This window comes from Gallus gallus, chromosome Z (assembly GCF_016699485.2).
Source record: "Gallus gallus isolate bGalGal1 chromosome Z, bGalGal1.mat.broiler.GRCg7b, whole genome shotgun sequence".
Lineage (NCBI taxonomy): Eukaryota > Metazoa > Chordata > Aves > Galliformes > Phasianidae > Gallus > Gallus gallus.
In genome coordinates, this window is record NC_052572.1 from 9,107,992 (window position 1) to 9,120,128 (window position 12,137).

At 49.8% G+C, this 12,137-nt stretch overlaps 1 protein-coding gene across 1 annotated transcript; it reads right to left on the reverse strand.

Annotated features, from left to right (window-relative positions):
* Positions 1–887: 887 nt before the first annotated feature.
* On the reverse strand, positions 888–12,044 carry FANCG (Fanconi anemia complementation group G). The gene is given in 15 exon segments (NM_204378.2): positions 888–1,456; positions 2,047–2,179; positions 3,032–3,169; positions 3,688–3,743; positions 3,900–4,237; positions 4,651–4,717; positions 4,980–5,126; positions 5,128–5,141; positions 5,966–6,112; positions 6,589–6,719; positions 7,882–8,035; positions 9,002–9,195; positions 9,829–9,960; positions 11,735–11,822; positions 11,945–12,044. Coding segments are annotated over 15 exon segments (1,947 nt in total). The 5' UTR covers positions 12,035–12,044; the 3' UTR covers positions 888–1,338.
* Positions 12,045–12,137: the final 93 nt, after the last annotated feature.

Genomic DNA, 12,137 nt, shown 5'->3' on the forward strand with positions numbered 1-12,137 from the left:
GGCCTCTGTCACTTGGACGGGAATCTGGGTTTTTTGTTTGTTTGTTTCGTTTTCTCCCAAATTTAAGGAATGTGGGGACAGTTCTGGGAGATTTATTGCTGTGGGTTGTGACCTCTTCGGGAGGCACTGCACACCAACCACCTCCTCACACCCCACCACCTTCCAGAGTTGCTCTTATTTGGCTCCTGTGCTCCCCGTTCCCTCCCGGGGGTAGCAGGAGTGCAGCAGGAGCCCCAGCATGGCCCCACGGTTGCACCAGATGCCAGGAGAGCAGCCCTGCTGGCAGCCCCTCCCTTGTTTTTCTCTGCATAGTTACGAATAAATTAATTACCTAGTACTCTTTTCCAATGATGCAACTTGTACTGTAACTCCAGCCTCCTCTCTCCTTCCCTTTTTTCAGACCCGAAGGTGTAAGGTGGGACTGAGGAGGCAGACAGCTGAACGCAGCCCCTGCCAGCAGTGCGCTGTTTGAGGCCCACCACCCTTCAGCCTATTCTGGCTCGGGGCCAAATGCTTTCCTGATCAGCACCGACTTATTTGTTGAAGTCTCTTCACATTAGAGGGTAACAGTCACCCCTGCTCGTTTCTTTATTCTTTTAGGAGGTGAGACTTGAAAAAGGTTGTGGGTCCTTCCTGACCCTAAAATGGGCTGCGTGAATCACAGCACTGAACATCATCATCCCTGCTTGCTTTTATAAGGAACCCATGAGAGCCATGCAGCTCTGGTAGCCATGACCCCCAGGGATGCGATTCACGGGTCTCAGCTGCTTTTTCTGGCTCGTGCACCACACAGGAGGTCAGAGCTCCGAGCCACATACTTTAGTTTCAGTCACTTTTCTAGGCTCCAAACTGTAGTGACTGAGTAAAAAAGCAAACATACAAAGCAGAGGTAGGACGGGGCATCTCACAGCCCTTTATTTTGTAAGAACATTCAGCTTTGCCATCAGCTCCTTGCAGCAGGGAGCACAGAGCAGGCCTCAGCAAAGTACAGCAGCACAGCTGATGTAAACTTCAAAAGAACAAGGCTATTTCCACTCCTGATCTCCCACACTCCCACATTATATTCCTCAGACTCACAGCTGCTCCAGCAGTGTCAAGGCCATGATTTTCACTGCAAAGGTTCACTCTGAATTGCTTGAGAAAAGAAGTCCCAGAAAAATTTACAAAAACTAAATAGATCTGAGGCTATCCTTAAAAAAGGAAGTCTATTCTGTTTCAGTCTTTTAGGAATCCACCTTCATCCAAAAGTCGCTTTGAGGCTTGGAGGAGTCCTTAAGGGCCTCATGCCATCCTGGTGCAGTGAAAATTCAGCAGGTGGTGATGAGTTGACCAACTGGACTACCTTGAGGAATCCTGCCTTGTAGTCCTGAGGTAATCCTGTATGCACCTAGCAAGAGATTCATTCTGTGGGAAGGTTGCCTGCTTCAGACATGAGTCCAGGTACAAAGGGAAGTGCCTGAAAGAGAAGAGAGTGTTGCAGCCATAAGATCTGTGACATTCCCTCACCACAGTCTTACTATACTAGGAAGTTTACTTCTCCTGCACTGCACAAAGCCCCCAGTTCTGACCCCAGCCTTTATTTTGCCATCACAGAACTAGGCTTTAGTTCAGTGTCTGCTCTTTTGTAGAGCATCTCAGAGTACGCATAGGGGCAAAGCTCCTCAGGTTTTAAACTAGGACAGGGGAGGTTTAAGGAGTGATATTAGGAGGAAGTTTTTCACCCAGAGGGTGGTGACGCGCTGGAACAGGTTGCCCAAGGAGCTTGTGGATGCCCCATCCCTGAAGGCATTCAAGGCCAGGCTGGATGTGGCTCTGGGCAGCCTGGTCTGGTGGTTGGTGACCCTGCACGTAGCAGGGGGTTGAAACTTGATGATCATTGTGGTCCTTTTCAACCCAGGCCATTCTATGATTCTATATGATTCATTCAAGCTGCAGGTGCAGGCTAGGAGGAGCTGAGTTAAACTGTTCACACAGTTTAGAACACAGGCTGCACTGCCAGAGCTCCTGTATGTGGCCTCTTGACATCCCACATGCCCCACTACACACCTTCCTTGCCTTTCCTGCTGCCCATCTTCCCCAGCAGGGCTCTCTAAGTACTTCTGCCAGTAATCAGCAGCCTCTTCTTTTCGGTTCAGTTTCCACAGGACTTGCACAAGGTAAGAGGCAGCAGCTGGGTCATCTACAAGATACAATGATGGATTCAGACTTCAGCAGGGAAAGAGTAGGCCCCCTGTACTGCTGCAGTGTTGCAAAAGAAGCTTAGCTACCAGATGCAGGAGCTGAACATGAAGACAGCTGGTGTAACAGGGGAGGAGACTTCACTGTCTATGTCACAGGCTCTAATTAGCCCTGGGGCAGGTAGCCAGGATGGAAGCCAAGACAGACGGCATCAGTCTTGCAGCACAGTCCGCCACTCCTCTGTTTGGACACGGGTTGGGGTTTTCCTTGCAAACACATCTGCAGCCCCAGTGTGCAGCACTGGCTGGGAGGGAACCTTGGGCAGGACTGAGACCACCAGTTTTGGCAGATCCTGCTAAGACCCCTACACCATCTCAGCACTGTTGGAACACTGAGCAGCAGAGGTTTGCAGAGGTCACTCCAGAGCACTCATAGCACGCTGTTTTGCACCATTCTCCCAGAAAGGCCATAAAACTCAGCCTCTGGGCTGCCAGGTGTAGACAGGCACCTTCCCTGGCTGAAGGAAGACTCCAGCTATACAGCTATTTTGTTCTAGCAGACTTTCTCTGGGAGGAAGCTGACTGTACTGGGAGTGGGAAGGAAGAACTAAAAACTTTCAGGCTGCCTTAGGGCACTAGTCATGATCAGGGTTCTGATGCATTCATCAAGCAGTAGCTAGTAGTCAACTCACTAGGCTTCAGAGGAGCACCTCTAATACGTAATGTGCTAGTAGCCCTTGACATTTGAATAAGCATGACCTAAATCATGACATCTTTCTGCTGAAATCATTAAAGCAGTACAGTAAAAAAAAAAAGTGAAAATTCTCTGTTCCTCATCAAAATGAGCCTCTTACCTGGTGAGATCTGCAAGCCATGCTGGAAATCCAGCAAGGCTTCCTTGTGCTTCTCCTGCTCCAAAAACTGCATACCTCGCCCAATCAGAGAAAGCAACCTGATCTTCTGGAGAACCTTCACTTCTGGCAGGAGACTCTCTGTCACAGAAAGACATAGGTTAGTGGTAAAGACAGGTGAGATATGCTTGGGCTGCTCATCTTCCAGTTCCCCTGCTGCACAAACGGTGACAGAGTCAGGACTGCTTCCGGGCTGGGAAAGGCCAGGAGGCAGCAGAGGTTGAGACAAATGAACACCAAGAGCTTGGTATGTTACATGCCTACAGTGTAACAGTAACCACAGCCATAGCTTGGCCTTCACCTGCTAATCTGCAAAACTCCTACAAATCTTTCCCCTGAAATCCAGTACTGAGAAGCTTCCCAGTTCATAGTCCATTTAACTGTCACCTATCTAAGAGAAAAGAAAGCAGAGCCAAAGCCAAAGCCAAACCCTGCTCCAACGAAACCAGCCAGTCCTTTCAGTGTAGCACAGAGCTCAGCACACTGCAACAAACACCTCCTGCCAAAGGTGGCACTGGAGATGCAACCTTCTCCTTTTACGTGCCACTGCCAAGCACACAGATGCAGACAGCCAGACACAGGTCCCACACAGTGCATACCTGCTGGTTCAACACCACACCCACGAGGCTGAAATCGCAAGAGGTCGTTGAGGCACCTGCAAAGTGGTGGAACAGAGGAACTTCAATGCCATGCCTGGACTAGAAAGTCAGCTATAAGCTGTCACACCAGCCCCCACGCTGATCTGTGCTCTGCTCACACCAGGCATTACAGCCTACTAGAGAGGCTGCTTCTCACAGCACAACATTGTTACCTGCTGAACTGCATTATGGCCTCCTTGCCCTTGCCCAGCTTGCTCCACACCCAGCCCTGGTGCAGGTACGCAGCTGCTCTCCATGTGAGGCAGCACAGACTCTCTCTCTTTTGTGACAGAAGCCCACCAGCCAGCCCAGTCTCCAGTGATGCACACTCTGGCTGCTCCAGCTTCTCCTCAACTTGTATTATCTTTGGGATCAGGTTAGTTGTCCTGCTGATGACCTCATCACACACTGTTAACGAATCCTGATGCCTTCCATCCTGCTCCAAGGCAGATGCTGCTTCTAGGAACACCTCAGGGATCCTAGGCAGAGGTGAGCCACCATCTAGGGGTACCTGGTGAGCAGAAGTGATGGCAGTGCTAAGACCTAGCCAAGCAAAAAGACCATACTTATTGGGAACCCAGAGCTGCTGCCCAGCAAAGCTTAGACCCATCCCCACAGCCACCAGAGCCTGCTGCAGGAAGCAGAAGGTGTCACACAACAACAGCTCAGCAGTCAAGAAGACAAAGCCTTACTCCTAAGGCAAAGGGTATCCAAAACCAGGTCAACAGCTGCTCCCTATAAGAGGGAGTTGTTTCTCCAGGTGGCAGTGGCAAGCACACTCTTGTGTGAATCCAAAGACAGACAGGCCAGAGTTACCAAACTCCAGTTCATTCCCTCCATATCTCAAGATTGGACACTGGAGCCTGGAGTCAAGCTGTGAAGTCTGGGCCAAGGCCTCATCTACCAAGTCACCAAGATACCTGCCTGTTGCTGCAGCCCCTCTTGAAGCAGAGACAGAAAATCCAGGTAATGTTCCACTGCATCAGCCACCCTGCAGAAGCAGGACAAGTGTTGGAAAGAGCAGGGTGAGCCCAAGAAGTGCCAGCAGCCAGGCTTAACCTGAAGTGTCAGCCTGCAGGCACTCCCTGCACTGTACTTGCTCTAGTTACAATACCTACAACTTTAGCAGAGCTACAACAGCAGCACTGGACTGAATGACTTCCAGGAACACAAAAAAGAAAGAAAGAAAAAAAACAAACACCACAGATCCCAAACAAGTAGCATGTTGCAAGCAGACTAGAAGCAGCTGTTACCTCCCATCCCGGAGACACCTTTGTGCCAACAGGTATTTCACTTCAGAGGGGTGGTGATGGCGAAGGAGGGAAGCTAATATTGGTGTGTTGACAAGGAGTTCTGCTCGGATTAGGAAGTATGGACTTGAGGAAGTAGCTGATGGAGGGTTTTTTTTCCACAGCCTGAAAAACAGGAACAAAATATATTATCAGCACAATCCTGGTCAAGTTCCAAGCAGCTACAATCACTTCTTATTTCTGGCATCTGCAGATGTACCCAGAAAGTAGAAGTAATGCATCCCATGTGCACAGCATTGTCACTCACTACATCACATTCAGGAAAAGGAAGAGCAAGCCAAGATCACAGAGAGACAGGCAGATTCATACACTCAACACAACATCAGAAGATGTATAAAACCACTCACCCAGGGCACACTGTGCCCCAGCTTTTCAGTTCAAGTTGCTCTTAGCTGTCTGAAACAGCATCTCCCGTTGCAGCCACAGACCTGGTTAGACCAGATCTTGGGCCATTAGTAATAAGAGATTGCTCTCCACAGCTGTGTTTGTATGAGATGCATTTCAAACAGCTGAAGAGCCAGCTCAGTGTTTATGGCTGTGATCCACTCCTCCCAGGCAGATCAAGGTTGCTATGACTGACTAATGTACACCTCATAGCCACAATCTGCCTTGTAAGGCCTCTTTACTAGACACTTAATTAAGAGACTGATACTCTCTGACACTAGAAAATTGCCTCTTTTACCAAGCCACTGAAAATCTGAAGTAGGACTCAGAGGTCTTGCCACATCCAACAGCTGGTTGCCAAAGCAAGAACTCCTGACCAAGCTGGGCTCCTTCCTGCCCACTGAGGAATCCAGAGAAGCAGCTGCTGAAGGTTCTGGATCTCTACTTTAGAGAACCCCTCGGAAAGCAGAAGCATGCTTGAAGGTCCATGCAGGATCTGCGAGGCAAAAAATAATAGCCAGCAGAACTACAGGAAACAGACATACCTCATAGAGTAGATATAGGGCCTGCAGCTCCGCATCTGTCTCCCCCAGCTCGTGGTACACCGCGGCTGTGTGAGACAGGGCAGGATGGCACTGGAAGTCTACCTGGAGGGCCTGCTTCAAGTGCTGAAGTGCTGTCTGAGGCTTGCCCTAGAGAGGTGGGAAGAGATGTCAGTAAGATGTCCTTGTAGCATACATCTTTACAACTTTGCTTTGCTTCTCCAATGATCCCCTCTAAGCAAAGGCAGTACACTCATACATGTTAGCCCAGCAACTCACCAAACTCCCCTCTGCATTGTCAAGCTCCATCACAGAACTCATCCCATCCCTACATGGCAGCACACTCATAGTGTGGTCCATAGCACTTCAGATTCCCTCCCTGGAGCCATTTTTCTGAGCTTATCTTTCCACATCAATCTTTTACACTCAGACAAAAGCCTTGCCCGTATTTTGAGGCTGCCAAAGAGGCTAGAGTAACAAGGGAAAATTCTGCTTGAAACCTTGTCTTCTTGTAGCAGACTAAGACCATGCAGAGGCAGCACAGATATTAGTCTGTGTTTCCCCACTCTGCTCTGGGCTGTTTTCCCTTTCTCCCCAACAGGGGGGAGGCGAGGCTTGGCCATTACCATTCTCTGAGCACAGCAGCCAAGGCAGACGTAGATCTGGGCCAGGACCCTCTTGGAGCAGAATCCTCCTGCAGCCTCCTGGAGAAGGCAAAGGGTAGTGGAGAGGTTCCCTGCCTCCAGCTCTTGCAACCCTAGGACAGATCCAACATCTCAGCTCTGCAGCTTCCCTTCCCGTTCAGCCTTTCCCTCAAGCAAGCATATGTAGACACCCTCCTCACTGATCCCTTGCTTGCAGATCTGCTCCCACAGCCTCCCACAAAGAAAGCAATCCCATGGGTCCAGCTGTGCTGGATTCTGGGCTGCATCTAAACAGGAGTGGCCAGCAGAGCAAGGGAAGTCCCTTTCTGCTCTGCCATTGTGAGACACCATTTGCAGTACTGCATCCAGGTTTCAGGCATCCAGCACAAGAAGGATGTAGACCTGTTGGAACAGGTTCAGAGGAGGCCACAAAGTTGATCAGAAAGATGAAGCACCTCTCCTGCAGCAAATATAGACAGAGCTGGGATTGTTCACCCTGGAGAAGGCTCACTGTGGCCTTCCAGTACCTAAGGGGGGCCTGCAGGAAAGATGGAGAAGGGCACTTTTCCCTACCATAGTGATAGCTAAAGTATTAGTGGCTTTAAACTAAAGCACGGTAAATGTTTATTAGACATTAGGACGAAACTCTTTACTCAGACCATAGTGAGGCACAGGAACAGGTTGCCCAGAGAAGCCCTGGAGTATTCAAGGCCAAGTGGGTGGAGCTATAGACAACCTGGTGGAAGGTGTTCCTGTCTACAACGGGGAGGTTGGAAATGGATAATCTTTAGGGTTCCTTCCAACCCAAACCATTCTATAAATTCTGCTCTGTAAAATTAAATAATTATCTGTCAAAATACCAGACGACAAGGTTGCACAATGGCTTTGCATGTCTCCCACAGCACTGTAATCCAGAAGGAACAATATACTCACAAAATGTCAGGCACCCAAAGACAAACAAAAGAAAGCCCCCTGCCAGCCTTCCATTTTATACAAGGTCACTGTGGATCCCATACACCAAGCTAAGCCACAAGATAGGCTGAAGAAGAGACTTAGCTGGGAGAAAAATTAGACAAATGCTTTGGATACTGAATAGCAAAGCTTAGGCCTAAAGACTGAGTCCAGGTTCTTTTCCATAGGAAGAGAAAAGCCCAATGACTGGCATGCTTAGGAAGAGCAACCAAAACAACAGCAGCGGATGGGTGGGAGGAGGGTGTGCTGGGACAAGTGAGCAGGGGAGGGAGTGGCAGGGGTGACCACTTCCTTCACACAAACCTTGCAAGAAGGCAGCTGCAGTGCACAGAGTCTCCTTCAAGTCCTCAGTGCTCTGTACAAGGGAAACAGAGGCCTCCTCAGCAGGTGTTCTCCATGCCTTGAGAAGGGTGAGGAGCTCATTCTTCTCTGCTCTGCAGGGAGCTCTCTCAGGATCCTGTGAAAATGCAGAGGAGAGAAGGCAGGAAACACTGAGGAGAAATAGGAAAAACAGACCCCAGGGCACTGGGAAACAGAACACCTACTAAACCCTTCCCAGTGTTCTGTGTGGGGGAACAAGGTCCTTTCATCCCCTCACTTAACTACAGTCCACTCGCACTGTGATTCCTGCCTGACCCTGGGCAGCACCTCTCCACATCAGCATGAGGTGTAGCCAGAGGGACTCCCAGCAAGGCAGGTCTGAGTGCTGTCTGAAGGCATCTGCCCCTCCTTATCAGCAAGAAACGTTTTTTGCCTCACTACTCACAGCTTGCTCTGTAGAGACTGCAAGTCTACCAGCAGCTCCCTCACCTGCCTGGTACCCCAGGTCCAGGATCTCTAGGATCCATTAACATATTTGGGGCTGTTTTGAGTAAACTGGGATGCTAGGGAGAGGATTTGTCACAACGACTGGGAAAAACTGTTTCAGATCTGCAAATGCTATGGAAACATATGCAGAGCAGGCTTTATGACAAGCACAATATTTGTGTCAGCTCTGCATCCTTTAGCAAACTGGCAGGTATTTATTTTGGTCTGCACAAATATAGGTACAGCACACACTGATGACTTAGAAACTCACAGTGACAGCAAGAAAGCGAAATACAAGCCCAGGCTAAATGAGGCTTCTGGCAGCAGCAAACAAGTCAGACACTTCCCTTTGAGGCAGAGCACACAAACTGGCTAATGCCCACCCACAGGTGCCTTGGCTGCAAATGATGTGACTCGCCCAAAAAAGCTTCAAGTGCCAGCTGCAGAGCAAAGTAGGCTACAAGAGTTGCAGGAAGCAAGGGGTAACCTGCTTAAGAAATCCCCAAGGCTAAGAGAAGATGGCCAATTCGCACTTCAGAGCTGTAGGGGTGGCACAACAGGCACTCTGGCACACAGCAGTGCAGAAGCTGCTCAGCATGCATCTGCACTTAGATACCTCAGCACTGCTTAGGAGCCGGAAGAGGTCAATGATGTTCTGCAGGCAGCTAGTTGCCAGCCACCATGCTGCCTGCAAGGCCCCCAGTCGGTGCAAAGGTGCCTGTAGTTCCTCAACAGTTACTTCCTGCAGCACCTTCTGCCACAGCTCTTGTGTGCTAAGGTCCTGCCCAGAGGTTCCACAAGCCTCCAGAACTGGAAAAAAAGATAAGCCAGAAATCAAAACTAAACCAAAATAACCTACCAAAAAGCAGCCATGAGAGGGTCAGTACTCTGTAACAGACATCTCCCCAATAGGAAGAGAAAGGCTGATACAAGTGTAGTCTCCTTGGCAGTGAGGGGTGGAATGGACTTAACAAGGCTTGTCCAGTCTACAGAAGCAGCACAGGAAGCAAACTCTGACAGTGGAGCTAATGGCTTCACACAAATGAGACACTATGCAGTTCAGAGCTATGGCTCCAGCTTTACTGAGCTCTCTTGAGATCATTTATCCAAGAGCAAACATATGCTAATGCTGCAGATTCCTGTCCAACTTGCAGCATTTTTTGGTAAGTTTTCTTTGAACCCACCAAACCATAATAAAAACACTAGTTTGCTAATATCACTAGAACTTTGCTAGAGGATTGCCATCTTATGTAGTGAAAACTCTCAGTTCCCTTAAAATTTTCCCTTTTGCTGCAGGCAAGACAGCCACAGAGCTGTATACTATCCTCAGCCACAAGCAGCTCTACCTCCTCCATTCCTGGCAGAGCCAGTTTTCCTTGTTCAGGTCCTTCTCTTCTGGCCAGTAATTGTACATTACTAAAACACACAGATAGTTATCCTTACCCCTGAGGAGCCCCTGGCGTATTCCTTCTGCTTCTCCTTTGATGGCGCAGTCAGATGTTCCCATGACAAAGAGCAGGGAGTTGTAGAGGACAGTAAGCTCCAGAGGCATCATGGGGAGGGCAGGTGGCAAGCCTGTAATCAAACCCAACAAGATACTGATCTTCTTTTTCACAGCTTGAAAAAGCGCTGCAACCACCCGTGCTTTGTGACAACTGAACTTGCCTGTCAAGTATTTTGTTGTTGTGATGAGAATCTACAACTTGAGGACTGCACAAACTAGAGTAATAGCAGATGCCACCTACCTCTCCAGGTGCCAGCAATGATTCAGCCATCTGCTCCTCTGGTATTCAGATGCTGCAGCATTCCAGGCCAGAGATCTTACAGCACTTCCAAAACATCACCAAAAACCTACCCCTTTCCAGTAATGGTCTAATATCTTGAACAGATCTGCACTGTCTCCTCCCACGTGCCTCCACAGGGCAACCTACTTGCTCTTCTCCTTAAATCCTCCTAAGCACATTGCTCTCTCATCAGGTTCTCTGTGTAGCCCACTTGCAGCAAGGAATCAGAGACTCGTCTCAGTTGGAAGGGACCCTGAAAGGTCACCTAGCCCAGTTCTCCTGCAACTGGAACAACTGATTCAGCCTAGTTTGTTTAGCAATAGGGATCAGTAATATTAGTGTAAGGACCAATATATTAGAGTTTAGCAAAAGGAATCAGTGAGTGCTAATTCTAAAGCTTTCCATTTCAACTTTAACTGGTGTGTGAACAGCTTTATTTTCTCTTAGTTCTGCTTCACGAGAAGCACTGGAGTCATAATAGAATACTTATTTTTGCATTTTACCAGGTGCAAGGATGTTTTCCTCAGATTTCACATGTATTGTTTTCCAAGTTGCTCATTATGGTCTAACAAGCAATGGAAATTTGCCAAATTGTGGAAAAACACCTAAAGGTCAGCCAAAAGCCTCAGTGGTTAAGCTGATGGTGGGAAAACAGGGATAAAGTGGGCGTACAACCACCCTAAATACAACCATGCACGGCCAGGGGGACATTAGCATATATTAATGAGCTCTTGGAAAAAAAAAAAAAAAAGAATATGCATGACAATGTACTGCATATGCATGTCTTATTTGTTTAAACGTAGAACCTGAACTCTGAGAGAGCACACTTGTTTGTCAAGTCGCCCAGTGCATATCGTCAGGAATAAAGGAATGCTACTTTCTAACGCCGCACTGGATTTAGAGTTTTATTCTCAGATTTGAGATGACACACACAGCTCCATCAGGTGCTCAGAGCGCCCCAGCCTGACTTTGAACATCCCCAGGGGTGGGGCATCCACCACCTCTCTGGGCAACCCGTTTCAGTGCTTCACTACCCTGACTGTAAAAAACTTTTTTGTTATACCCAGTCTAAGTCTCCTTTCTTTTAATTTGAAAGCATTTATCTTGTCCCATCGCAACAGATCCTGCTGAAGTCTGTCTCTTTGTCACACAGCCCCCTGTTAGACACTGACAGGCTGCTCTCACATCTCCCTGGAGCCTTCTCTCCCGCAGGCTGAGCAGCCCCAGCTGTTCCTCAGCTCCTCAGCACAGCACGATGACAGATGACACGCAGCCCCTCTCCTGCAGTCTCTTCCTTCCAAGGAGAGGCTGCCTCTTATTTTCCAGACATACCTAAAATCGGTTGCATTCCCCAGCGAGCTCAGACAAAGGGCAGAGCTGGGCTTTAATCCCTTTGATTAAGGATTAAGCTCAGCTTCCAAGGCAGCAGAGAACCCATCAACCCTCCCTTCAGCTTGCAGCAAACAGCGAGATTCCCAGGGAAGCAGCCCGGGAACGCCAGTGCCCTACACACCACGGCTCAGGGTCTGCAGCGGGCAGGAGATCGGAGCACGGCCGCCACTCACCCCGCATCTGCAGCAGCAGCTCCCCGAAGGCGCCTCGCAGCTGCCGCGCCGCCGCCGCCGCTCCTCCGTACGCCGAGCCCCGCGCTGCCTGCAACGGACACGCTCACCCGCCGGCCTCACACCGGCGCCCAGCCTCCCGGGGACATCGGTACCGGGGCCGCGCGAGGCAGCCATAGGGAGGGAGAGTGGGATGAGGGGGAAGTGCCTCACCCGCCATCGCCCGGCCAGGGCCTCGCACTCGGCCGCCCACGCCTGCAGACAGCCCGGCTCCGGGGCCGTTCCACACCGCAACCGCTTCATGGCCGCCGCCACCCGCGCGCCGCTTTTCTCCCGCCTTCCCGCCCTCCTCTCATTGGTCGTCGCCCTCCTTGCCGTCACCACCATTGGTCGGTAGAAGGCGGTC